Source organism: Dama dama, chromosome 11, assembly GCF_033118175.1.
Source record: "Dama dama isolate Ldn47 chromosome 11, ASM3311817v1, whole genome shotgun sequence".
NCBI lineage: Eukaryota > Metazoa > Chordata > Mammalia > Artiodactyla > Cervidae > Dama > Dama dama.
In genome coordinates, this window is record NC_083691.1 from 17,937,846 (window position 1) to 17,965,338 (window position 27,493).

General features: G+C 36.6%; 1 protein-coding gene across 11 annotated transcripts in view; it reads right to left on the reverse strand.

Moving 5' to 3' along the window:
* Window positions 1-27,493, reverse strand: part of KIDINS220 (kinase D interacting substrate 220) — a 90,174-nt gene that overhangs the window by 18,282 nt on the left and 44,399 nt on the right. For 9 of the 11 annotated variants that reach the window (XM_061154779.1, XM_061154774.1, XM_061154781.1 and 6 more), the window contains 3 exons: window positions 8,551-8,729; window positions 6,927-7,153; window positions 4,662-4,775 (listed from right to left, as the gene is read on the reverse strand). In XM_061154779.1, coding sequence (XP_061010762.1) covers window positions 4,662-4,775; window positions 6,927-7,153; window positions 8,551-8,729 — 520 coding nt within the window. The remainder of the gene's footprint in view (window positions 1-4,661; window positions 4,776-6,926; window positions 7,154-8,550; window positions 8,730-27,493) is intronic. The other 2 variants (XM_061154782.1, XM_061154783.1) reach the window with 1 other exon arrangement.

Here is a 27,493-nt window from a genome sequence, read left to right on the forward strand (position 1 = left end):
TCAGAGTCTTTAAAGTTTCATGGAATTTGGCCTCTGGGACGGTAGTAGTAGTAATGATTATTAAGTACTTAAAGTATGCGAAGACTGCTGCTGCTGCTGCTAAGTCACTTCAGTCGTGTCCGGCTCTGTGTGACCCCACAGACGGCAGCCCACCAGGCTCTGCCGTCCCTGGGATTCTCCAGGCAAGAGCACTGGAGTGGGTTGCCATTTCCTTCTCCAATGCATGAAAGTGAAAAGTGAAAGTGAAGTTGCTCAGTCGTGTCCGACTCTTCACAACCCCATGGGCTGCAGCCTACCAGGCTCCTCCATCCATGGGATTTTCCAGGCAAGAGTACTGGAGTGGGTTGCCATTACCTTCTCCAATGCGAAGGCTGAGTAATCCTTAAATCAGACCTATGAGGTAAGGCCTGCTTTTTCCAGATGAGGGAGTATCAGAGAGCTTAAGTAATTTCTCCAAGGTAGAGAGCTAATCACCAGGGCCTATTCACCTTGAACACCAAGCTCCTGACCAAGTCAGGCTTAGTATTAACGGAGGCAAAGGGGGCAGCACAGTGGTGAGGAACGCTTCCAGGTACTGGCCATGCAGATTCCAGTTCTGCACCGAGGGCTCCCTCCTGTGAGCCTCAGTTCAGGTACACCTGCAGCATGGTGCTGGACTAGACCATGGGTACTGGTGTTCTCTGGGCTTCCCAGGTGGCTCAATGGTAAAGAATGCACCTGCCAATGCAGGAGATGTGGGTTCGATCCCTGGGGAGGAGAAGATCCCCTGGAGGAGACCATGGCAACCCACTCAAGTATTCTTCCCTGGAGGCTCCTATGGACAGAGGAGCCCGCTAGGCTACAGTCTGTGGGGTCGCAAAGAGTCTGACACAACTGAGCACAGAGCACGAGGATCCCCCAGAATCAATGCCAAGTCCACCAAGGTGGAGGCCAGAGTTCTTGTTTTTACTGGTTTCATAAACTGAAATTCTGATTGAGATTTCATTTCTTAAAAAGTCTTCTGCTTTGAAAGTCTGAAAAACACGAGTCCTTTCTAGCTCTATTATCCTGGGGATCCTATCTCGGGCCCAACGTTAATGTATTCTTTGTCAGTTTTCTAAGGTTTGGCACTTATTTTCTCTACTATACAATCACAGAAGAAGAAAGCCAGCACAGAGGCTTACATTTTGCAAATTCACCTTCATGAAACACCTGGACATATCTGTAATTTACCTGCTAAGTCCTTGGCTGGCTTTCACAAGTCACAGTCATTACAGTGTTCGTGAATGTGAGAAAACCCAGTTGTTTTCATAAGGATCCACTTTATAAAGGGTGATGAGAAACTTCTTGAGGTTAAAAAAAAAACATGAGACCATCTATATTGAAAAGATCACAGAGAGCTGGTTAACTCTCTGTGATCAGGCGGGTTTTTTTTTAAAGTCATTATTCTGTGTCCACATTGACAAGACAATTTGTCCAAAAATGTTTATGTAGCTCCTGACTTATCCATAAGCAGCTCTCATCATCAAGTGCTGCCCATAGGGGGACAGTTGAGTGAGCAGACATGAACTCAGTCTGCAGTCTTCTTATCTCAGGAATTACAGTCTACTACTACAGCCCTGGGAAGTCATACGAGCCATGAAGGGCTAAAAAATTTTACATTAATTACTTCTGTGCTGGTTCAGCTATAAAGATCCCATAAGATATTCCCCTGGATAGATACTTCTCCACATTTCCACCACTGTTTTTTTTAACATGGCTTTGAACTAAGTGTCTACTTGGACTAGTCTACTGCAAAATAAATGCTACATGCTACTGTCATTGTTAATTTCTTAAAAGCAAAGGCGGCTTGGGAAGCAACTACTATTCACTAAGGAGATAACAAAACTATCATTTAATATTAAAAGAACAGCAAATCCTACATTTATTTTACTAAACAAAGGCACTAATATCTTCAGGGCATGTTTATTCTTTGTTATTGGGCTTATACACACAACTTAAGAATTGCATTATTTCCCCTTCCCCAAAAACTCATTTTAAAATTTGCCTAATGCTCCTTCACTGATCCCTGAAATTACAGACACCTTTTACTCACAAGTGTTTATCCTTAAGGACGGGAATAGCTATTTCAGCATGTCTCTGTCATTAAGACCATCAAATTCTTCACAGGACCTAACTTTCATCAAAAGTTTGCTGAGGAATTTTAGCTCAGACAATTGCATTGCATGCATGAATCTATGTATTAAAGGCTCTCTGACTAAACTAAAACTCATTCTTGCATATGGTGGCAATGATCCATGGACTAAAGATTCCCCTAACACCCAAATGAAATTACTATGGTTTATTGTGTCTATCATTTGTGGATAATGAAGTCTCTCAAACACTTCAGCTAAAATGTTAATGACTTAAAAAAGAATCATCAGCCCCTCAATGAAAACACCAAAATGGTTCTCTATCTCACTAATATTAACTCAAAGAAAATTAAAATTACAAAACCACTGCCTATTCAACCGCATGTTTTAAGTTAAAAATTATGCATAAATTCAGGATGCACTACTTCACTAAATTAATTCCAACTGCTATGCCACCTTTCTTTATATTAAATTGACCATGTTTACATGGGCATAACATTCTGCAAATAAATCAACAAAACTGAGAATACAAACTGGGTTCTTAAAATTCCTCACTGACTGAATGAAGATTCTGAGTCTCATCATATTAAATGTACTTATTAAGTACAAAGACTTAAATAATAAATATACAAAGTGATTTTCTACAAAAGTTGTTTTTTTTTTTTAAAGAAACCCATCCTAAAGTGTTGAGGGGAAAGTTTTAAATAATTCCCTTTACATGCTGGACTAGATTTATCTGCAAATTTTATTTTAATAAATACAGTTGAACCTTGAACAACACAGGTTTGAACTGCAGGTCCACTTACATGCAGATTTTTTTCAATGGCAAATATAACAGTACTAACAGCAAAGAATCTGTCTGCGATGCAGGAGACCCAGGTTCAATCGATCCCTGGGTTGGGAAGAAACCCTGAAGAAGGGCATGGCAAACCACGGCCATATTCTCGCCTGCAGAATTCCATGGACAGAGGAGCCTGGTGGGCTACAGTCCATGGGATGGCAAAGAGTCAGATGTGACTGAGCGACTGACACACAAACACACACAGTCTGAGGTTGTCTGAATCCAGAGACACAGAACCACAGATCAGGAGTAAAGACTACACTGTAGGGCTGACTATAAGTTCTAGTTTCTAATTTAGACTCTCAGGATTTTAGGCTGGTAGGAGGGTCAGTGCCCCAACTCCTGCTCTGTTTAAGGATCAGCTGTATATAGGTAAAGAAAAGTAGCACTGTAGCGGCACTGAATTTACACTAAGTGTGGGCGCCGAGATTGGGCATGAGTCACTGAGGATCCATTCCTGGTCTACATCAAACTAGCTCACAATGTCTTTTTTGTAGTCTCAAGGTCAATTATGAATATTCTCAAAAATATTCTACACATGCAGTACCAATTTCAGGAAAAAAACAGGCAAGTGTGAAAATAAGGCCCAACATTAAGGAACAAATACCACCAAGTGGATGCTCCTGACGGTTGCTGGAAGAACCCCTTCCTTACTGGACGACCAAGAAAGTAAAAACACAAAACCCATCCCACGTCATTGAAAAAGGGGAAAAGCAGGAGGAAATGAAGGGTAAAGTTAAACATTAGCTTTTTAATTAATCCGTGAGCTATAATTATTAGTACTCAGCTACTCTACACTAGCAGCCCATCACACCACAGACGCAGAGTTAGCGAACTGCTGTCATCACGGTTAAGAGTCATTACTGCTGCAAAAGCGGGAGAGGCTCGCGGTCCACACCACAAGACTACTCCATTACCCTTGAGGAGTCTGTGGGTGAAGAAAGGCCCTCAGCAGCATCCTCCTTGATAACTTCCTAGCAACACAAAACAAGAGTGTGGGTGAAAGGTGACGGGCTGAGCCAAACAAGGACGATGAATGAACAGGATGCTAAAATAATATGTGACAGTGACACCTGGATGTGATCAGACTTTTTTCTTCAATGGTATTATTTTTAAATTTAAATAAACAGTTTAAGTTCTAAAGCTTTTACCTCCTAATTAAAAATAAAAACATTAACAGGGAATTTCTTTCTTTAAATTGGTAAACTAAGTTTATCATCAGGAACACCTAGAATTTTAGGCCCAAATGTATTTTGCTTTGGATTAGAGTTAATAGTACATCTGGATAATTTCCTTGCCCTATTTAATTCCTGCTATTCAATCAAAGTATTCCTTCAATATATAAGCTAATTTTTACACATAGGGCTAGCATATATTTAGATAGATAAAGTGACCATATATGAATGTCCTTTAAAAAGAAATCAGATATTAGCAGATGTAAAAGTTTAGTTATAAAAGCTTGATAACAAACAATACATTCTAGGCCAGACACTCTGGTTGTAAACAACTCGTCACTCATTCCCTGAGGCTGCTAGTCATTTTCCTTCCATAGATCCTGACCAAAATAAAAATAAAATACATTTTGTGTTAGTAATAGGTTATGTTTTTTGAAACTATTTATAAAATAAGTTGTGCTTTTACTACAGTAAGGAAATAAGCAAACTTCTAATGCTGACTGTAATACTTTAGTTACCCTTTTTTATACTTACTAGGCCATTGCTCTGATCTCTGGGCAAATTCGTTTTTACTGATGGACGTGAGATGAGATGGTGGGAGCCGCCAGGGCAGTACCTTGGCGTGTAAAGGTAGGGGGCAAAGAATGGCTATGGAGAAAACACGTGACAAAACAATTACCGAAATCAAAGTATAATGAGCTTTATCAAATGAAACTAACCAACAAAATACAACTCCAAATTTTTAAATGCAAGTGACAAAACAGAAGAAAAAATGCCTCACTCACATTCTATAAGATATCAAACCCAAACTTAAGTCATATTATTTAAATTTTTATATTGTTGATTTAATACAATCTTTTTATAAAGCAACTAAAGTTTTGTACTTTATAAGTTGACACCAGAGTTTCTCTTCACATTTAACACTTTTATGGGCAGTTTACCATGTGTCAGGTTCTAAGTGATTTACAAATATAAATATTAACTCACAAACTCACAAAAAAAAGCAGAACAGACTCTCGATTGAGTATTATTCTTTACCAAAAAAAGACTAGCCTTAAGTAAGACCAAAAAAACCGTCTGAATTATTTAAGAACCTCCTAGCATGTATTTCAGGAATATTGTTACTCCGAGTTACTAGATTTTACTTTGTATTTTATACCCTGGAGTTTACTGTATCTACTCAATAAGCAAGGATATTATTTAAATGGGGAATCCACTGTTCAGAGAAAATCTGTAACTATAGGATTTATCTGTAGCCAGCTTCATATAAACAGGAGCTATCAGATTATATGGGCTAAATATAAAGATTAAAACATATTAAACTTCATTATACTGATGTAACATCTTCCCTTACCTTTTTCACTCCTGCCATTTTAAGAAAATTGTTCTGCTTTTAACTTTCAGACAAAAAATAACTAAATCTAAAAGCATAAAATTTTTTTAATGTTTTAAAAATAATAAAACACTACTAAAGCATTATACATCATTGTTATTCACATGAAATCAGTGAACACAAAGTCTCCACCTAGATGGTATGGTAATTACAAAAAAAACTTCTTGGTCTCAAAACATCAATTGTCATCTAATTATCAGTTGAGACGTTTATGTAAAATTACAGCAGATTTCAAGACTGCTAAATAAAAACCTGAATCTCACACTGCCTAGCACTCAGTTTACAGAGATGAAGTACGTTATCAAATGCTATCGTTCCACCTTTTCACCTTATTTGAGTAAAAGGATGAAATAACATTCGTAAAACCTCTATAGATGGTATACCTCATTACTTATATGGCTACTATTTCTCAAAACTGAAAAATTTAAACTCTAGAATTTCTTCTTTGCCACGTTTATTCAAATTTCTCTGTCTTCCTAGCTTACTGGAAGTTTATTTAGGCATGCATTGGCTTCTGTGAATGCTAGCCCCTATGTTTTCTCACTTCAGACTAAAGAGGGAGACATATAAAATAAAGAAAAATAAAGAAACAATGGATTTTAGAGTTCAGTTCCAGAAAATATTGGGTTGGTCAAAAAGTTCATTCAGGCCTTTCCATACCATCTTATGGCAAAGCTTGAACGAACTTTTTGACCAATCCAGTATCATACTAGGGTTGTTGTTTTGTTTTCCTACAGAAAATATTAGTGTTTAAGACCATTAAAATGAGGATAGCTTGGACCTACTAAACTCCACAGGGTCTGAATATTGCTGATAATGAATTGTGCTCTCATCATTTGAAGTAGAAGATTATCATATTTATGGTATGAAAATAATTATACATGACTAAAGGTAGTGTGAAATAAAGCTCTAGAAATAGACTACATGCTATCTGGCCAATAGCATCCGAGTCCTTCAAGCACTAGGACCCACCATTATCTCACATTTAAAAGCTGTATCACACTGAATATAGGTTTACTAAGTAAGATAAAAATTATCATTGTTTAAAATGCCAATATAAATTATTATACAAGATACAACAAATGGAACATCTGTTTAGAAACCAAGAGAAAAACAGATCTCTTTGAAGCTCAGGACAGTCACTGCTGACCCTACAGAGTTCACTTTCTTATCAGGACAATAAATCAAAGCAAAAAGCATCTCTACTATTCAGGCTCAATTGAGATATAGAACCTATTAAGATTAAAAAATCTTCTGATTTTTAAAAAATATTACATTCAACCTTAACATTTTTTGTCTTTACAGCTAAAATATAGTTTCAAATGGTAACAGACTCCATTAGCAGAACACTTCTAGCCTTTTCCTGTAAGAAATTCTTTAATTTAAGATGCCGGGCACTTGCTTACCCTGTTGTAGAAGGGGTGCTGGGGCCCCGTCATACCACTGTAGTAGCTGCTATGAGGCTGTGGCGACACAACCCCTCCCCCAAACGGCCCATTGAAGGAGGTGGACGAAGAGCAGACGGACGCCGGCTGACTGTAGCCGGACGGCGGTCGAGGGGGAGGCTCATGCAGAGGTAGCGGAGGATACGCAAGTCCTCCAATATTAATCTGGTCTCTTGCAGCGCGAACGTCTAAGAGATTAAATGATACCCCAGAAGGCAAAAGAAAATAGAACGTTAGTAACCAAAGAAAATAGAACATTGGTAACTAGTCCAATTACCACTTCCTCCTTTAGTTACTGGACAGAAACGTGATTGATTATATCGCTCTTGCCAAAGATTCCAACTGGCTTTACAGAAGCAGACAGGGAACTCTGAATACTCCACAGACATTCTTAGTAAGAGGCACTCAACTACTTCACATAAAAGTTTTTTTCACCATGTGAAGAGTCACCAACGTCTGTATTCTTCTCTTCAGTTACCAGAATTCTGAACTTTTGACTTTTCAAGGTATTTGTGCTATTCTAACAATTCTTCTGATACAGTTTTGCTAAATATTAGCAATTCATGCTTGTGTAGTAAGTACAATGTTAGCTAAGGCTGTGGGTTTGCAAACCATATGACACATCCACCTCTGAACCACCACCAACACTTCCACAGACAGAAAATACACCTCAGACAACAGCCTTATAACAGGTATTTTTAAAAAGAACATATGAAAGTACAGTCTCTCTCACTCTCCATAATTCATGGAAAACGCAAAGGTGGGTCAGCAGTACTGTATCACACACAAGAGTGTGTGTTTCAACGAAAGTTGAGTGCATGTTTTCGTGAGCATACAGCAGGGCCTCAAGAGCAACTTCGGAGAAGGCAATGGCACCCCACTCCAGTACTCTTGCCTGGAAAATCTCATGGACAGAGGAGCCTGGTGGGCTGCAGTCCATGGGGTCACTAAGAGTCTGACATGACTGAGCGACTTGACTTTCACTTTTCACTTTCACGCACTGAAGGAGGAAATGGCAAGACACTCCAGTGTTCTTGCCAGGAGAATCCCAGGGAGGGGAGAGCCTGGCAGGCTGCTGTCTATGGGGTCGCACAGAGTCAGACACGACTGAAGCGACTTAGCAGCAGCAGCAGCAAGAGCAACTTTAACTTATCCAAAACCTTCACATCGTTATCGTCAAGTTCTACTCCACAGATTTAACCTTTGAAAGGAATATAAACTTTGCTACAGCCCTGGATACAGATCCCTATTAAAGACAGAAGACTGGTGACAGAAAAAAAAAATCACAGTGCGTTGACAGCTTAAAGTGGTGACTGTGTGGTAAAAGGAATTTGATTCCAGTGACGCTTCAGGTGTGTAGGCTGGGAAACATAATAAGGTCAATTTAACAGACAGCATTTTCCCAGCGTTTCCAGAGGATGCTGAGATCCCCCACCTTCAGTTTCATTAACTCTCCTGGGTGGTGCTTGGTTCAATATTTCCCATTTTTTTCATGGAGCAGGAGAAACTTATACAGCAAAGTTAGAAATGGGAAAATTTTTTAGCACTTCAGAGAGGGCAAATTAAATTTACTGCTGATACCCACCTGCAATAATTTCCCGCAGTTTGGGGTCTAGATTTACAGTGCATGGCAAAAAGGTTTTCACATCTCGAGCCACAAGAACTGGGGTCCTTGAAGACAAAAACACTTCAAAATTTCTTATATCTCCATCTATTTCAAGCAGTGGCTCAACATCTTTAGTTGTCGGAATATTCTTTGATATTCTTCAAATAAGAAACAAATGAAAATTGTCATTAAAGTCATTATTAGACAGGCAAATTCTGCATGAAACTTAAAATGTGTTACTTACAAAAGTAAGCAACACATTACTCATTACTCAGTTTGCTCTCATTAATTTTTTTAAAGAAAAAGGAACAAAATAAATGGTACAGTTTCAAAATTACTAAGGTGACAAGTGTGACGTTAGAATTATATTGCCTTAACCAAATGAGAAGGGAATGGCAACCCACTCTTAATATTCTTGCCTGGAGAATTCCAAGGACAGAGGAGCCTGGTGGACTACAGTCCATGGGGTCACAAAGAGTCGGACACAACTGAGTGACTTTCACAACCAAAGGCAGAATTTGGGCAGGGAAAACAGAAAAAGGACAGTAACATACACTCTAGGTATGTCACATGTTAATGATTACCTCACAGTGAAGACTGAGTTACCACTTTACATACATGAACAGTGGCCTCAGACAAACTCGACAGTCTGACTAAGTCACATGACATGAAAAAGAACCTAACTGACTCTAAAAATCATGTTTATTACAAAATGCCATGGCTCTTTCTTTTTTCTAAATTTTATTGTTTGGCTGCACCACATGGCATGTGAGATTTCAGCTCCCCGACCAGGGGTCTTTTCATGTCTCCTGCAGCAGAAACATGAGATCTTAACCATAGGACCACCAGAGAAGTCCCTAAAATGCCATGATTCTTGCCATGATTCTTGCAAAGAAAACAAAAACAAAGAATAATCTCTAAACAAATTATGCAAACTAGAAAAATGCATAGATTTTTCCATTTTTAAAAAAGGTTTTATTTTCTATTAGAAAATAGAAAGTAATCTGTGTTTACTATATGAGCATATATATAAGACAAAGAAGTACAAAAGAACAGAGGGGGTTTAAAAAACCACATAATTTTACCAACCAGACACAATAACTACTAATATAGTACTATTTTTCATTATGCATTATGCATAACTTTTTACATAGCTAAATTATAAGTAAATAACTATATCAGGCAGAGGTCTTAAATGTAAAAAAAGTGACATTCATTAAAAACTGCTTTAAAAATTAAAAACGCTTCTATGTTGAACTATATGAAACTGTCAATTTTGTAGGTCGAAATGGTAAACTACTGACAATTCCATAGGTTTCAACCCACTACATGCAAGGTCATGGGCTAATTTGAGGCAGTAAGTAAAAATACATCATAGAGAGAGAAAAGAATGGAAAATGTGAAGGAGCTTAAAAGACAAGGAGGTGGATGGAAAACCTGGATATAACCCAATGTCTGTTAACAATGAAGAGATAAATAATTTGTGGTACATCCATATAATGGAATACTACTTAGCAATAAAAAGGAATGGACTTATTTATATATATACAACATCAATAAACCTCATAGTAAATTATTTTGAGTGAAAGAATATAGCAAATAAAGAACAGCTGTAGTTTTTTCATTTATACAAGACTAGAAAATAAAAACTAATCTGTAGTGACAGAAGGAGGATAAGGGTTTACTGTGAAGTCAGGAATGGGGGGAGAGAGGCAACAGGAGAGATTTCGTAAGAATGGGAGGAGACTTTTGGAAGTCACGTGTCTTCTCTCCTGGTGGTGGTGAAGATTTGGTGGCTATAGATATATATCGAAACTTCAGGAATTGGACAATCTAAATATGGCCATTTCTTATATGTTGATTACACCTCAAAAGCTCTTTTAAAATCACTATAAATTTGAAGATATCATCAAAAGACTCAATTCCCAACTAGTTAATAATATTAACTGTGAGATTATAATAAGTCTAGTTTCAGAGAAACAGTAAGATTTTCCTGCCCTTCAAAAAAAGTAAAATGGGATCTGACTCTAATACTGGTTACAGCAACATGATTTCTCTGGGACCAGCATTTTACTCCTCAGGCTCACCACCTGACTAGCAGCTATTTATTAAAAGCCATCTAAAGGGAAATTCAGAGACCACAGTCAGCAAACAAGAACACAACAGGGTGCTGGTGAGGAAACAGGGATGGCAGTTGCATCTTAATGAATTTCAGGAAGTCCCTTTTCTGGGGCCATGCACATGTGCACAAAACAGAAAAGCCCTCTGAAATAGGACTGTGTGTGCTAAGTTGCTTCAGTCGTGTCCAACTCTTTGCGACCCCAGGGACTATAACCCAGCAGGCTCTGCTGTCCATGGCAGCAAGAACACTGTTCTTACTCAGGCAAGAACACTGGAGTGGGTTGCCATTTTCTTCTCCAGGGGATCTTCCTGACCCAGAGATTGAACCTGTGTCTCTTACGCCTCCTGCATTGGCAGGCGGATTCTTTACCAGTAGCACCACCTGGGAGGCCAATACATTAAGCTGACTTTCAAACCAATTATTAAGTATATTTAAAATGAAATGGAAAACTTAGAGAATGGTTTCATGGAATCCCCAGATTTCTGCAAATCACTTTGCAGAAGTGGTCAAAGTATCAGAGCTTAAACAGTTAAAAAGGTAGTTTGTCTATTTCAGGAGTTTAACATAAAATGCTAAGAAGAGAAGCTAGAAAGATTTAGATAAAAACACACAGCTGACAAGTCACATGAAACAAATTAACTGAATTTTAATGCCAGCTCTGCTTAAGCTTGAATGTGAACAGTGTTCTCAATACGATGAACAATACTGCTGTTCACAAGCCAACAGTCTACTGCTGGTTTCCAGATTGAAGTCTCTATTCTAACCTTTTGAGCTCAATACATTAAACTCTTCTACTGAAAGAGATATTTATGTAAATGATAATCTTTTGGCAGTAGGCCACCAAAATCATATGTGCTTTTATTTTTCAGATATTTTCCCCAAAGGTTAGTATTTAAAGAATTTAAGTAACTTCACTTTTCAATTAACAGTGAATTTAAATTTCCAGCATTATGAATCATGTGAATTAAAGTTGCCAGCAGTTAAATGGCCCACAGAAAGCATTATAAAGCCTCAGGCATCAACGATCTCCCAGTAAGTTTAAATGCATTTTCTTTCTATGCTACCAATCTAGCAGAACTTGTTAATGCCAACGTCAATGTAAGTTAAAAGCATTTTGATTATAAATGACAGTGGTTTCTAGGAAGTCCATATTAATTCCTTGGCAGAAAGTACATAAGCCATTCATATCACTTCCATTCAAAATAAGGTTTTAAATCACATGGGAAAAAAAATTCTATTTTAAATCAAAATATAAATAGGTTCTAAGATCATCATTATGAAGAAGGTGTTATTTACCATATTTTGTCTAAAAGTAGCTGCCTGATAATGTCATTATTTAATAAGAGGTTAAAAATTAAGATACATTTTCTTTAAAAATTTAAAAAGGGAAAACTCTTCATTGCCTCAGAATTTTATTACTTTGACACAACTTAACTTCCAGTAGATTCTCAAATACTTCCTATGAGTGAGTGCACATTTGCTAAATACTCTCTGTGCACAGAGCACTCTGGGGATCCTGGAAGACAGATGAAACACAGAGACAGAAAACCGCCACTCAGCACTGTAGCCAAAGGGTCAGAAACAAAAGATAAAATGATAAAATGAAGCCCATTACTATCTGCAAACAATCAAAACCCCCAGAACATGTCAGGAGCTAGCCACGCTCTCTCCTTCCTGGTCTTAACCAGGTTAATTTCTACTCATCCTCTGTCTCTCCACTCAGCTCCCCCTCTTCAGGGAGTCCTCCGTGAAACTACATTGCATTCCTCTATTACAAACCTCAAACCACATATGCTTCCTTGCATATACATATCACAATCAGAATGTTGTTATTCATGAGTAAAATCATTTTATTAATGCCTATCTACCCTGCTAGAAGATAAACTCCATTAAAGCTAAAGACGAGTTTGGTTGTGTATTTCGAATTCTTAGCACAGAGAGCCATCATATCACTTTTGCTTAATAAATAACTTATAGAGTGAATAAACTACACAAAAAGAAGTACTGCTCCCAAAGAACTCTATTCTTTTAAAATAATTTTCACTTTAATTATCCTTTCTGATTGGAAAAAACATTGTGCTTGGGAAAGAGTACATTGACCCATTCCTGTTAACTTTTGTACATGATGTGAAATAAGGGTCCAACTCCATTCTTTCACATGTGGAAATCTAGTTGTTCCAGCACTGTTTCTTGTAGACTATTCTTCCCCCCAATGAATGGACTTGGCAACCTTTTTACAGCTTAACTGGCTGTAGATGTGTCAATTTATTTTACGTCTGGACTCTCAATTCTATTCCATTATGTCTATCCTTATGTCAGTGCCACAGTATTCTGATGACTACAGCTTTGTAGTAAGTTGTTTTTTTTTAATTCTTGGCTGTACCCTTCAGAATTTGGGACCTTAGCCCCCCAACCAGGGTTCAAACCCACTTCCCATGCACTGGAAGGCAGAATCTTAAACACTGGGCCACTAAGGAAGTCCCTGTAGTAAGTTTTAAAATCAAGAAAGAGTTCTCCAACTTTATTCCTTTTCAAGATTGTTTTAGCTATTTGGGATCCCTTCCAATTTCATATAGGTCATCCCTGATAGCTCAACTGCTAAAGAATCCACCTGCAATGTGGGAGACCTGGGTTCGATCCCTGGGTTGGGAAGATCCCCTGGGGAAGAGAAAGGTTACCCACTCCAGTATTATGAATCTAAGGATGAGGTTTCAGCTAAAAAAAAAGGGGGGGGGGGGTTACTGGAATTTTGAAAGGGATTCATTGAATCTGTAGATCACTTTGGGTAATACTGACAATATTTAGTCTTTCTATCCATGAACGTGGGATATCTTTTCATTTCTTAAGTACTTTAATTAACCAATATTTTGTAGTTTTCAGTGTACAAGTCTTTACCTCAATGGGCAAACTTTTTCCTGGATATTCCATTCTTTCAGGCACTATAGTAAATACAATTGTTTTCTTAATTTCCTTTCAGATTGTTCATTTCAGGTGTATAAAAACTCTCAGCTAATTTTTGTGCTGATCTGTATCCTGAAACACTGCCAAATTTATCGGCTCTATTAGCTTTCTTGTGAAATTCTTTGGGATTTTCTACATAAAGCATCACATCACTTGTGACCAGAGGTATTTTCACTTCCTCATTTCCAAATGGATCCACTTATCTCTGTTTCTTGTCTAACTGTGCTAGCCAGAACTTCCAGGATAATGTCGATCAGCAGTGGTGAGAGCAGGTAACTTAAGTCAACTGAGATTTCTCTAACAGGATCTCACAGACTGGGGGCTTAAACAACATTTATTTCTGATGTGGTCTGAGAGCATGATCAGGTTCTGATGAGAACCCTCTCTCTGATTTGCAGCTAGCTCTCTGATTCTTTTTATAACGACACCAATTCCATCATAAGGACTTGCCCCTCATGACCTCACTAAACCTCCCAAAGGTTTCACCTCCAAGTACCATCACCCTGGGGGGTAAGGTCTCAACACATGAATTTTGTGGGGGACACATTCTGCCCATAGCAGGAGGCGCCCTTGTCTTATTCCTGTCTTTAGGGGGAAGCTTGCAATTTGTCATCACTGAGACCGTTAGCAGTGGATTTTTCCCTACATGCCCTTTACCATGCTGAGTAAATTCCCTTCTACTCCTAGTTTTCTGCTTTTATCCAAAAAGGGTGTTATATTTCATCAGATGCCTTTTGTGCCTCCCTTGAGTATTCTGCAATCTTTTTTATTTCTGTAGAATGAGTGGTAACATCCACAATTTCTGATTTTAGTTAATTCTGTCTTCTCTCTTATTTTTTCCTGTCAATCTAGTGAAAGACTTGTAAATTTTGTTGATCTTTGCAAAGAACTTTCGTTTTCACCAATTCTTACTACTGCTATTTTATTCTCTATTTTATTTATTTCCACTCTAATCATTATTATTTCCTTTCTTTGGCTAACTTTGAAATTTTTTAAATTTGCTTCTTTTTTTCTAGTTTCTCAATGTGTAAAGTTGGACTATTCATATAAGATTTTTCTCCTTTTTAAATATAAGCATTTATAGCTATAAATTTTCCTGAGTGCTGCCTTTGCTGTATCCCATAAATTTAATCACCCCTAAAATTCTCATAAAGAGTATCTTGAGGGACTTCCCTGGTGGTCCAGTGCTTAAGATGCTGCGCTTTTACTGCTGAGGGCACAGCTTCAATCCTTGGTCAGGGGAGCTAAGATCCTACAAGTCGCTCCAAGGCACCAAAAATCCTGATAAGGCACTGACTTCATGCATGGGCACTATGTAAAGTGTTCTGAGTAAGGTATCCCTTTCTTATATAAAATCTAACAGAAAAGATATTTAAATGCTATAACGAAAGGGAGTTTTAAAAAACTAGTATTTCATCTAATTTCTATCTCCCAACATCCTGTGACGTATTATTTCAGTTTTTAAAATGAGGAACTTGAGGCTCAGAGAGGTTAAGCAACTGGCCTGACATGGCCTGGCTGTAAACACAAGAGCTGGTGGGTGTGTTTGCCGATTCACAACCCTGTACCCTGCTCCTTGCACTGGCTCATGATTCTTAAATTAATTATTTACATGTTTTTAACTCCTTAAAAATATAAAATAGAATGCTGTTACATATTAAATTATAACACACTGAAGAAGACCAACACATAAGCCTACGTTGGCAGGTTATACTGGCTTTTTGTTTCAGTTTTTTGCAGGCTTTTGAAATAAAGTTTCTCCTCCATCTTCATGGATGTATTTAAATTCCTTCACTATTTTAAAATACAGGCTAGCACTTTTCTGCTAACAAAATTATGCGAACAAGACACTACTACTACTCCACTCCACATGCCTGAGCATGGAATGCAAAAGCCAGTTAAAAAATCGCAATAATAATGATGTGCTTCAAGTGACAGGACCTCGTCAGAGAAGCAGCTCCCAACACTTCATCTATTATTAAAAAAAAAAAAAAAAATGTGAGCAACAGTTAGATTATATTAATGAGTCACTTAAGAAGTAAAATTCCCAATTAAACTTTCACATTTCTGAATTACATTAATTGAAAATATCCTACCATTGCAAAGCAAGTTTAAAAACTGGTTACCATCTACATCTACTCATGATTGAGAATTTTCTTGATATTACATCGCCAAAACTGAGTACAGAAACAAATAGATGCGCAAACCAATGCAGAACTGCAACCATTGTCCATACACTTCAATTTTAATAATCTTCCAAACAGCTCATTTTCCCAACTGAATTTATCAGGAAATGTTATAATTTCAATTAATTTCTATTCATTCTGCTTTATTTATTGGGATGCAGCATAAGACAGAATCTGCAAAAAGGTTTCCACTAGCAGGGGGATAGCCTGAATCATGTAAGTGATCAGATGACAAGAAAATGGTGATTTCAAGCTAAAGTAAAGAGAAAACTTCAGTTGAGAGGTTAAGAGACAGGCAACATATTTCACAACAGGCTCAATGAAAATAGTTATCACTCATAAAAAAGCAAAGTTCGTTTTATATCAAAATGTTATATGATATTTTAAAATATTCCAACAAAAGTAAATAAGATCCAATTTTCATAACCTTTTAAGGAACACTAGTAACACTGTGAGGTGCTAGAAAGCAATGAGAAAATGTTCATGTTATTGTTGCCTTTAAGAAATCTTAAAAAGCGTAACACTAATCACAAAGTGATTTACTGCAAAAATCTGCAATAAAACTTTCAATAACAAGCAGAGAATGGAGGCTCTGCACTCAAAGTCTGCCTATAAATATGTCTAAGGTTAAACCAAAACTTCTATTATGTAAGTTATCTTAAAACTTTAATGTTTAATTAGCATGGAACCCAAGATCTACATTAGTATTTTAATATATAAACACAAATTTGTAACAAGATTAATTTAAAACATTCTTCATATCTACCCTTTTCTCAATCAACTTAATGAAAACTACACCATTCGGATAGTCATTCATTTGTTTATGATCATAATTCTCAGTGCTTACAAGTGTCCTGTAAAGCCATTATTTAAATAACAGGAATGAAAGCTGAACTTCAGAGACTAAAATACTCATTAAACTCAGGGTCTTTCTTGTTTTCCTGCTATGAAAAAGGGAAAGCAAAATGCATTAGCTCCTATTTCTCGGTCAACCACGTTAACCATGTTTCTGATGAAATACTGCCCCCTCGTGGACTTTCCAGACATTGCAAACAGAGGCCACATGCTTCAAGGTTTTACATCAGCATATCTTAGTATTTCCATTAGTAAGCATCTTCTAACATTAGAAGACCCCCTGGAGAAGGGTATGGCAACGCACTCCAGTATTCTTGCCTGGAGAATCCCATGGACAGAGGAGCCTGGCAGGTTACAGTCCACGGGGTCACAAAGAGTCAGACACGACGGAAGCGGCTTAGCATAGCACAGCAATTTTATTATACATTACTTTTGTTTATTCTTACATTTTGAACAGTCTTAAAAGAATTTCGCTTTGAAATTCCAAAATTACAAACCTCTAGTGAAGAAATAATTTCAGGAAAAAATTGATCTCTACCTGATCTCTAATGGTATATTTAATCTTTTTGACAAATCTGAATCCTTCAACAGTATGTTAATATAAATATGCATAATATTCTTGCTGTATTATAAAATAAATTATAAGCCTGCAGAAGTAATAAAATTTTTATTTTACATATTAAAACATATTTTAGAAAAACTGATTTTTAAATAGTTTTCAAATATTTAAATATTTTTAAATATCAAAGCCTTAGTTAACATATTTTGGTTTTTCATGTTAAAGTTAGAAACACACAACTTTGAAACATTTAAAATTCTCTGTTCTACATTTGTATAAAATACTGAAAACAGCATTATGAGTTTAAATGAGAAAATATTTTAAAAATCAATTTTATCCTATTGAGAGCAAAAGAAAAATTATTTAAAAAGCTACCAAGGAAAAAATTACAGCCACTTAGTGTACATAAAAATGGTCTGAAGGCTTAAACACACAGATGTACCAGCTGTTTAAGTGACAAATACCACAAGTGATTTTTCTTAAGCTTTCCATACAAAACCTACTGCAGTTAGCAGACACAATCAGAACTGAATAAAGCATTGATTTGGGGTTTTACATAAGTTGGTAAGAAGTCTGCCTTTTTTAAATGGAATTAAGACAAATTCCATCCTCTTAAAAAATGTCTGCTTTAACTTCCCATTGATACACAATAAATGATCCTAAATATTCACTTGAAAATGAATAAATTATATCTGGAAATAAAAATAAAATTAGTTCACTTCTTTCTAATATCTCAGACCAGTTGTCTAGCTCTGTAGTCGCAGACAGCCTGCTGGCTTCTAGAAATAGGCCTGGGGAAGCTCCAGCAGCTACAGCTGTGTGGTCTTAGGTAACTCCCACTCCCTGCCTCCCAGAGTTATGGATATTAAATGAAATAATCTAGGTAAATCCATATATTAAGGGCTCAAGTAATAGCACTAGCTAGTGCTTTTTTTTAACATGTGCCCAGCATGTAATAAACTCTATAAATATTCAGTGAATGAACACAATCAAAATGTTCAGTATAACAAAAACAGAGTCCAGCTAAGTCAAAGGGCCTTTCTGAACAATACTGAAAACAGCCAGTAAACAGAAACAGAAGTGAGAGGAACTTGTCTAAAAGCGTGCTGATACGAAGCAATTCCAAACTGTGGCATTCATAAAACGATCATGAGTGTAAGAAACCTTATAAATGCAGCTGAACAGGGAAACGCCTATGAAAACACTGCTTTGATTTTTACTATCACCTGACAAAAGGCAGAATCTACTAGGTGTTAGCTGAAATATGTCCTCATTCAATCTTTGTGTTCTGAAAACTTTCTGTGTGCCTCACCCAGGGATCCACTGTTGTAATAACAAAGGAAAGTGTTCACCTACATTTAGAACCAAAGAAGGACTACTCTGTATGGATAGTATTCTTTTCAAGATAAAATGTGCCTTCTCACTTACCACGTTCCCCTACACCATGCTTTCCCCAAAGCAAATGTCATCATCATAATTCTTTATTCTTTCAGAAATACCCACACCATCTACTCTATGTCAAGAATGTCTAAAAAACAAGGAATTCAGCAAGGTTTAAGGAAGTTACACTTCATGGAGTTATCAGTCTAATTCAGGAAACAAATATTAAAGAAACTGCAATGCAAGTATCTATTAAAGATACTGAATGTTGCTAGGCGCCTGGTAGCAATGATAAAACAAAGAAGTTGCAAAATACATAAATAAACTCAAAAAACACTCAAACATGTCTCATTCTGTTTCATTTTTTTTTCTCCAAACAAAACTAGAGATATTTTTCAGGCCTATCAAAATAAACCAAAAAAGTCTGCCCTTCACCTTTACTTATCTTTAGGAACCTGAGTTCTCCAAGTAATTTCCACAAAGACAATGAATAAAAATAAACAACACACAACAAGAAATGCATGTTTAACTGTCAACACTACATCTGTTTACAGGCATCTTTGTTCATGGTTCTTTGAAGGCTCAATCTTCATGTGAAACCTTGCAAATATACCGTTATTTATTTTATCCTGTTAAAATGCGATTTCTATTTTAGATTTTAATCTTTTTTTTCAACACAAACCTACTTAGGTTCCTTTTTTATATGGAGAATTATTTCATGAGCTTGCAAAGAATTTGATGAGTTATTTTTTTAAAGATAAAAAAGAAAGTAGAAAAGAAAAAGTGAAGTTGCTCAGTCATGTCCAACTCTTTATGACCCCACGGACGGTAGCCTATCAGGCTCCTCCGTCCATGGAATTTTCCAGGCAAGAGTACTGGAGTGGGTTGCCATTTCCTTCTCCAGGGGATCTTCCTAACCCAGGGATCGAACCCCAGTCTCCCACATTGCAGGCAGATGCTTTACCGTCTGAGCCAATAAAGATATGATAAAGTACTGAAATTCTGAAAAAAGTGTTCACATTGTATGTACATTAAGGGCAAGAATGTTCTGAGAATAAAAATGGAAGTAACAATTACATACAAGATAATAAATTATTAACTGTGGAATGATGACAACACCAACACCTATCAAGAATACAGAATTTCATTAGGATTCTCAAACTACCTACAAAAAACAATAAAAGGGCATGCATGAAACAGTACTGGGAATAAATATTTATAGTATCTCAAACCTAAATGGAAGAAAAAATCATCAGTACAAGAATGAACTTCGTACCACCAAGAAGATAAGACAATTTCCTTACAAATCTAAACTATCTAGCGTCCAATTTTTTATGTTATTCAAATTCATAACTTCCATCCACATTCAAAGGAAACAAGCCTGTGCATAGTCTGGGCCACGTGATGGGGTGGGGAGAGTATCAGAAATAACCCAGAACTTGAAGGAAAGAGGAAGGTAGTTAGTGAGAGCAAAGAGAGGTGTGAGGTAACTAGAAGTGATAAAACTAAGCTTATGAAAAGTTTGGCTGAGTATCAGGAAGGAGTATCATCCAACATGATGTTTCATTATGAAAAATGTTGTAAGCACAGAAACACTACTCCTTGAATAGTTTAAATATACTGAACTTTGGATAAATTTTATAAATTAGATGTCTATAGTGTCTACTCAGCAAATAGCTATTTCACGGAAATGGAAATGGCTACCATTCCGAAGCTCTCTCAAAACTTAATTGCTCTAAAAAAATCAAGTACCAAAACAAAGGACAACATTATCCTTACCACAAGCCTAATTCTGACCACATCATTCTAAGTAAAAGACTGGCTGACATTAAAAAGAATACATTTGAATTAGTTCTAATGAGATGGATAAAACTGGAGCCCATCATACAGAGTGAAGTAAGCCAGAAAGATAAACACCAATACAGTATACTAACGCATATATGTGGAATTTAGAAAGATGGTAACGATAACCCTATATGCAAGACAGAAAAAGAGACACAGATGTATAGAACAGACTTTTGGACTCTATGGGAGAAGGCGAGGGTGGGATGATCTGAGAGAACAGCATCAAAACAAGTATATTATCAAATGTGAAACAGATCACCAGTCCAGGTTGGATGCATGAGACAAGTGCTCGGGGCTGGTGCACTGGGATGACCCAGAAGGATGGGATGGGGAGGGACGTGGGAGGGGGGTGCAGGATGGGGAACACATGTAAATCCATGGCTGATTCACGTCAATGTATGGCAAAAACCACTACAATATTCTAAAGTAATTAGCATCCAACTAATAAAAATAAATGGAAAAAAAAAAAGACTTGCTGAGAGTGTCAAAACAGACATTTGAAGCAGTACCTTCATGGAAGCTATTTTTTTTTTTTCATGGAAGCTATTTAAATTGATCTTTCAAAAACCTGTATCATTGCTTAAAATGCTTAATACTAAAAAATATCAGAAATAAAGTTTTATACTAAAATATCTCAATGGGGTCTAAAACTCTGCAATAAAAGTAGACAGAAAATCTTTATCTACAGTTTTTATTTTACTCCTTTTCTTCTTACTAAATGTATGTTAACAAAAAAAACCCTCAAATGATCTAGACAAAAGCTTTTAGCTCAACACATAATTGCAAGAAAATTACAATAATTGTACCAATTAAAATAATCTTGAATGAACAGTATGTCATCTTAATGTTCCAATGGTTTATAGAGGGATCTACTTAATTAGCTGAAATTGCTTTCCAGTGTTAGTATCAAATGTCATTTGTTAAAAGTTGAACAATTTAGAAAATAATTTAACAAAGCAATTTTACCAAACACCAAGAACCAACATTTTCTTTTTCAGCTGAATAAAGCAAGCAGATGTGTCATCAAATTGCTATAAAAATAAATGAGGCTTTTTATGGATTAAAAAAATTTTACTACTAGTGTTAAAAATACTATTTTCTGATTGTTTTTACCAAATCAGATTTCTTTAATAAAATAAATGAATATCAATTATATACTGCTGCTTTCTGTCTGCCATAAATAAAACTTTTTATTATTCAAATGACAAGCAATAGCATCAAAGAACTCAACTATGGTTAACTAGAACAGTCATCTGAGTTATTCTAACATATTCCAATATGATTTTTTGATATACTGATCAAACTGTCTCCCTATAGTTTTTCATTCAAGATCACATTAAATTAAATCAATTCCTTAATGAACTCTCAAAGATTCTTACTAAATTGTCTTTTTCTTTCCCTTAGAATAGCTACAAAACAGTATTTCTAAGTATCTGCAGGCATAAAGGACACAGTCATTTCTTATAAAAAAAAAAAGACACATCTCAAAGTCACTCTGCATTCTACCCATTCATGGATGGCAGGCCCACCAAGAGCTAAAGTATAAAATAATAGATTAACTTAATTGCAAAGTTCTCATTACCTCATTATACCTCCAATATACAATAGTCTATATTTACAGGCATAGAATATTCTCACTGCAAAAATTCACTCCACGCTATTTTTCCTATGATTAAAAATAAAAAATATACTTTCCCCCAAAACTTTTGACAAATGTTTTATTTAACAAACAGGGCGAATTTTTACCATTATCTTTAAACTACAGGTGATAATATATTTTCTTTTGTTTGTATGATATATTTTAACTAATTAAAATGTAAATTTCTGAGAATTTCCTTGAACATTAGGAAGTCGTGTAAGCTTGAGGCTCAAATGCTGGAAATTAGCGTTAAAAGTTTTAAAAGGGCAAGTAATTAGACCTTTTAAAAGGTCTCTTAGCAAAGAACGTTAGTTTTAGCCTGAAAAGCTTTCTATCATCCAGAAAGCAGTGTTTCGGCCCATTATTGATAAAACTTGTTAACTGGCTAATTGTTTGAGCCATCACATTTTTACTTTATTCCAGTTGCTTCAAATGTGTACATTTTACTTTCAATCAGAATATATATTCCTCATATACTTGAGTGATGAGGGACAGAAGATATGTTGCATATAATTTACCCTCTAATGGTTTAGGAAATAAAGTGAGTGAGTGAGTGAGTGAGTGTGTGTGTGTGTGTGGCGTGTGGTAATGATGTCTTTGGGAATGCTGAAGTATTTAGGTGTGAATACACTTTCAGATGGTTTGGCAAAAGAAAAGGGTATGTATGTGTGTAGATATGTATCTGTAAGTTCCTCAAGAGCATTAGATGCTTTGCATATTTGTCCCTCTACCCTACCGTCCTCAGGCAGGCCCTGGAACACATAAAAGCACAAAGGACACAATCTGAGCCCTAACCTACAGTAAAGACCCACACTAAACACACTTCACATGAAGAAAATTAACTAGAATGGGTACAGTAATGAACAGTGCACCTTCCATACCCACATGCTCCATACCTTTAGAGATACTGGCTGATTCTGACATTAGAATCAACCAGTGAATAACACGTGGTTTGTGATTCATTCTGCCACCATGGAGCAAAATAGTAGTTTTTTTTAGAACTTTCAGAAGAGCCATGTATAGATACATAATGATTTTCAATTTGGCATGTGTGAAAAGGTTATTAAAATCACAGGAATGCACTAAGGAGTACAGCTCTTAGATTCATTTAATTCAAATTATGTCCCTAAGTAAAAATGTTAACAAAGCATTTACTGAACAGTCACTGTGGAGAATAAAAGGCATGGGAAGAGGAAAATTTTTTAATAAGAACCAGGTACTTCATCTACACACACATACATACTTTCCTTTTGCCAAACCATCTGAAAGTGTATTTCACACCTAAATACTTCAGCATGAATGTCCCCCAAACACCCTTCGCATACCAAAGGATATTAACATTACCCAAGGATATTAACATTAACTCAAAAACTCAAATTCCCCAACTGCCCACAAAATGCCCTTCAGTGCTCTATTCTTCTGATAGATTCCAATCACTGCTCACACGCTGCATTTGGGCTCTGGGATCTCTTCAGTCTTCTTCAGTGGCCAATATGGAACCTAAGCCAGTTGCCTTGCAGAGTGTTTCACATCTCAGATTCATCTGGCTGTTTCCTCACAATTAAGATCACAGTAAAACATGGCTGGCAACAAGAGCACATAAGTGATGTGGTACATTCTACTGCATTTTATCTAGAGTCACACGAGCCTGATGCTGGGAAAGGCTGAAGACAGACGAGAAGAGGGTGGCAAAGAATGGGATGGTTAGATAGCATCACTGACTCAATGAACATGAATCTGCACAAATTCCAGGAGATGGTGAAGGACAGGGAAGCCTGGCGTACTACAGTCCATGGGGTTGCGAAGAGTCAAACACAACTTAGCGACTAAACAACACAATGCTATGCCTCCCATTACTGATGTCAGACTTGACTATTTGATTAAAACTGGCGACAAGTCTCTCCCAGCAAGGGCATTTCTTCTGTGGTTGCACATAACCTGGGGAGTGACACTTTGAGATCACATGTGCCTCGTATTCCCCAACAACTTCCCCCCAGTGGTTTTTGCAACCACTGATGATCCTTGCTTGAATCAATGATTATATTGGGGATTAAAAAATGATAATTTTTTAACTTCACTCATTCCTTCTACATTTATTAGCTGGCATTCTAAAACAAAGAATTATTCCTTGTTTGCTCTCTTCTAAGCATTACTATGGACTCCTGGATTTTTTTTTTTTTTTTGGTTGATATGTTATAACCCATTACTATCATTTTTCTTTGTGAAAATGGGCCCAAGTTTGAAAGGTTCTCCTTCAGACTACGTCCTGTGGCTATCTGTGCAAACTCTGCTGTCCTCGAACACATCCTTCCTTGGTTCCTGGCACAACAATGCAGACTCCCCTTGAGCTTTCCCTGCCTCAGACCTGGAATTAGCCATTTCTCCAAGGAGTCCAGCTCCAGGTCGGCTCACAGTTTGGGGATATTTTTGCTCCCTTTCACTGGGCAAAGCAAGGGAAAACCTCATTTTAAATTATGAGTTAATAATTTAACATTTCCAAATCCAATCTGCTTTCCAGATGGCTCAGCAGGTAAAGAATCTGCTTGCAATGTAGGAGACACAGGCAACCTGGGTTCAATCCCCGGGTCAGGGAAGATCCCCTGGAGGAAGGAAATGGCAACCCATTCTAGTATTCTTTCTTGGGAAATCTCATGGACAGTGGTGCTGGAGAAGACTCTTGAGTCTTCAAGTCCCCTTAAACTGCAAGGAGATCACAGTCAATCCTAAAGGAAATCAACCCTAAATATTCATTGGAAGGACTGATACTGAAGCTGAAGTTCCAATACTCTGGCTACCTCATGTGAAGAGCCGACTCATTGGAAAAGACCTTGATGCTGGGAAAGACTGAAGGCAAAAAGAGAAGGGGGCAACAGAGGGTGAGATGGTTGGATAGCATCACCAATTCAATGGACATGAATCTGAGCAAACTCCAGGAAATAGTGAAGGACAGGGAAGCCTGGTGCACTGCAGTCCATGGCGTCACAGAGTCAGACACGACTTAGTGACCTAACAACAACAAAATTCAATCTAATACCACAGTGCTCTTCCTAATTTTTTTCCATTCAATATTGGTATTCCCTCCTCTCACAGAGAAAACACTGGCTTCCAAGAATATCAATTTATTCATTCATTTACTCTGTCTTACAATACACATAAAAAGACTTCAGGAGTATAATAATACCATTAGCAACAATAAACCTACTAAGTTCAACATTTCGTTGCAGCTAATTTTGTCCTCAGTATATTCTATTAAGAATAAAGAGTCAAGAGAAAACTGAGTTCCAAGATGTTTGAATTAATATTTTTCTGTGTGGTTATACTATCAGTTTCATGTATCATTAGCATCAATTCTTCCTGTTTGTATTCAATATTAGGGTTTGCTTTTTTCTATCCTTTTTGAATTAGTTTTTTTAATATATGAAAGGCAAACCATATAAAAATACACATTCAGAGTACATCTCATTCCCCATCTAAGCATCATCTTCAGGTAAACATTTTTATTAGTTTGTTTTTTCCTTCCTGTGGGTTGTTTTATATTTTCACAAAAAATAATACATATTTACATCTTTATATGTAGATGTCCTTACTCCCCCTTCTTTCTTACACAAATAGAGCATGTTATATACTCTCGCACTTTGCAGTTTTCACTTACTAATGTATCCTTACAATTTCTCCATATCAAACCATAGTTTTTTTCTCATTTTCTACAGTTACAAAATACTCTATTGTGGTAGATGTGCCATAATTTATTCAACTAATGTTTCTAAAAACATGCAGTTAAGTTATGGTGCTACAGATAAGGTCACAATAAATAACCTTGTATAAGTGTTGTTTTATCACTGTGGAGGTGTGTGTTCAGAGTAAATTTCCACAGTGGGATTGCTGGGTGAAAAAGTAAACACATATTTACTTGTTCCCCATTGTTATCTCCAGTATTGGCAGCAGGGCCTAGTAGACACTTAATAAACTTTTTCTGATTGAACTGAATCAAGAATTTTTCTGAGAGTTTTAAAAACCTTTTGATATTTTTACATCTCTCCTGCTTCTATTTCCTGAGGACACAGACTCTCTCACCAAGTCTCACCCTCTTCACAGAGCATGCATGGGGCCGAGGGCTGAACTCTAAGCATATAGCCCTTAAAGCGTGAACACTGGTCAATGTTTTTGTACTCCTGAGACACAGGAAACTTTTAGGCATCACGTTCAATTACATGAAGGTGAAGAGACTGACGAGTCCTATTCTGCACCAAAACCTAAAAACTGTGCTCATCCAGCAAACATTCATTATGTAGCACCTGTTACAATGCAAATGTTTATTCATGAAACAAAACAACAGTCTACTACACAACCAAGGAAAAAAACAATCATGTATCTCATAATAAAAAGAGGATTTCTAAGATATCAAATGGCAGATGTATCCAGTAACACTGCTCTGCAGGCCCCTGGCAGCTGTGGATCACTGCCATCTACTGGAACACCTACTTCACACAGCTCACACAGTTTACACTGATTAATGTAACATAAATTGAACATACAACCTCAAGAGCTCAGGTGTGTAGACGAATATTACAACCATCCTCTATATTCTAAAATCATGAAAAATGGGGATTAGAAAATAATGAAAACCATATGCTGATAATACTCAAGGAGAAACTATTTGGAATTTTAAAAGTTTAATACAGAAACTCTACACTGAATGGTTGGTCAGGTTTACTATATCATTTACATGTTCAAAATAATGCTTCAATTATACTAAGTTTTATACAATTACATAGCTCCTTTGAATTGCATTTTTTCCTAAGAGATACCTTTTATTTAGAGTTGTAATTGAAAGCTATGACGGTATTAAGTATTCTGGTAAACAAAGAGGATTATAATTTTGTTTGTGAATTTGACAAGAAAGTGGTACTCTCAAAACTTGACACTACACTGAGCCTTGACTGCATGTTTTCCCAGAAAAAACTTAATCAATTTCTTTATCAGAAGTAGATTTAAAAGTATTTCCAATGACTATAAAAGAACAATAAATTCCTTTACTGTTTAGTGCAAAGCACGTTTACCAGCCCGTATTCACAGTTCCCCAGGTCTTCCAGATACAAAGCTGTGAAAACACCTGCACTAATGATTTGGAAAATGAGACCTCCTCAACATTCTATCAAGACACTTAGAATAAAAAATAAAATGGACATTAAACAATGTTTCAAGGTTTGTCTTTTGTATATTTAAATACATAAATCTAACAGGACTATTAATTAAACATCTTTTATCATATAGGTTACACTGAGAAAGAAAGAATCTATCCAAATAAAGCTGCAAATTTTACATAATGGGATATATACCTGTGCTAATACAACTCTGAAATTATAATGGAAAAA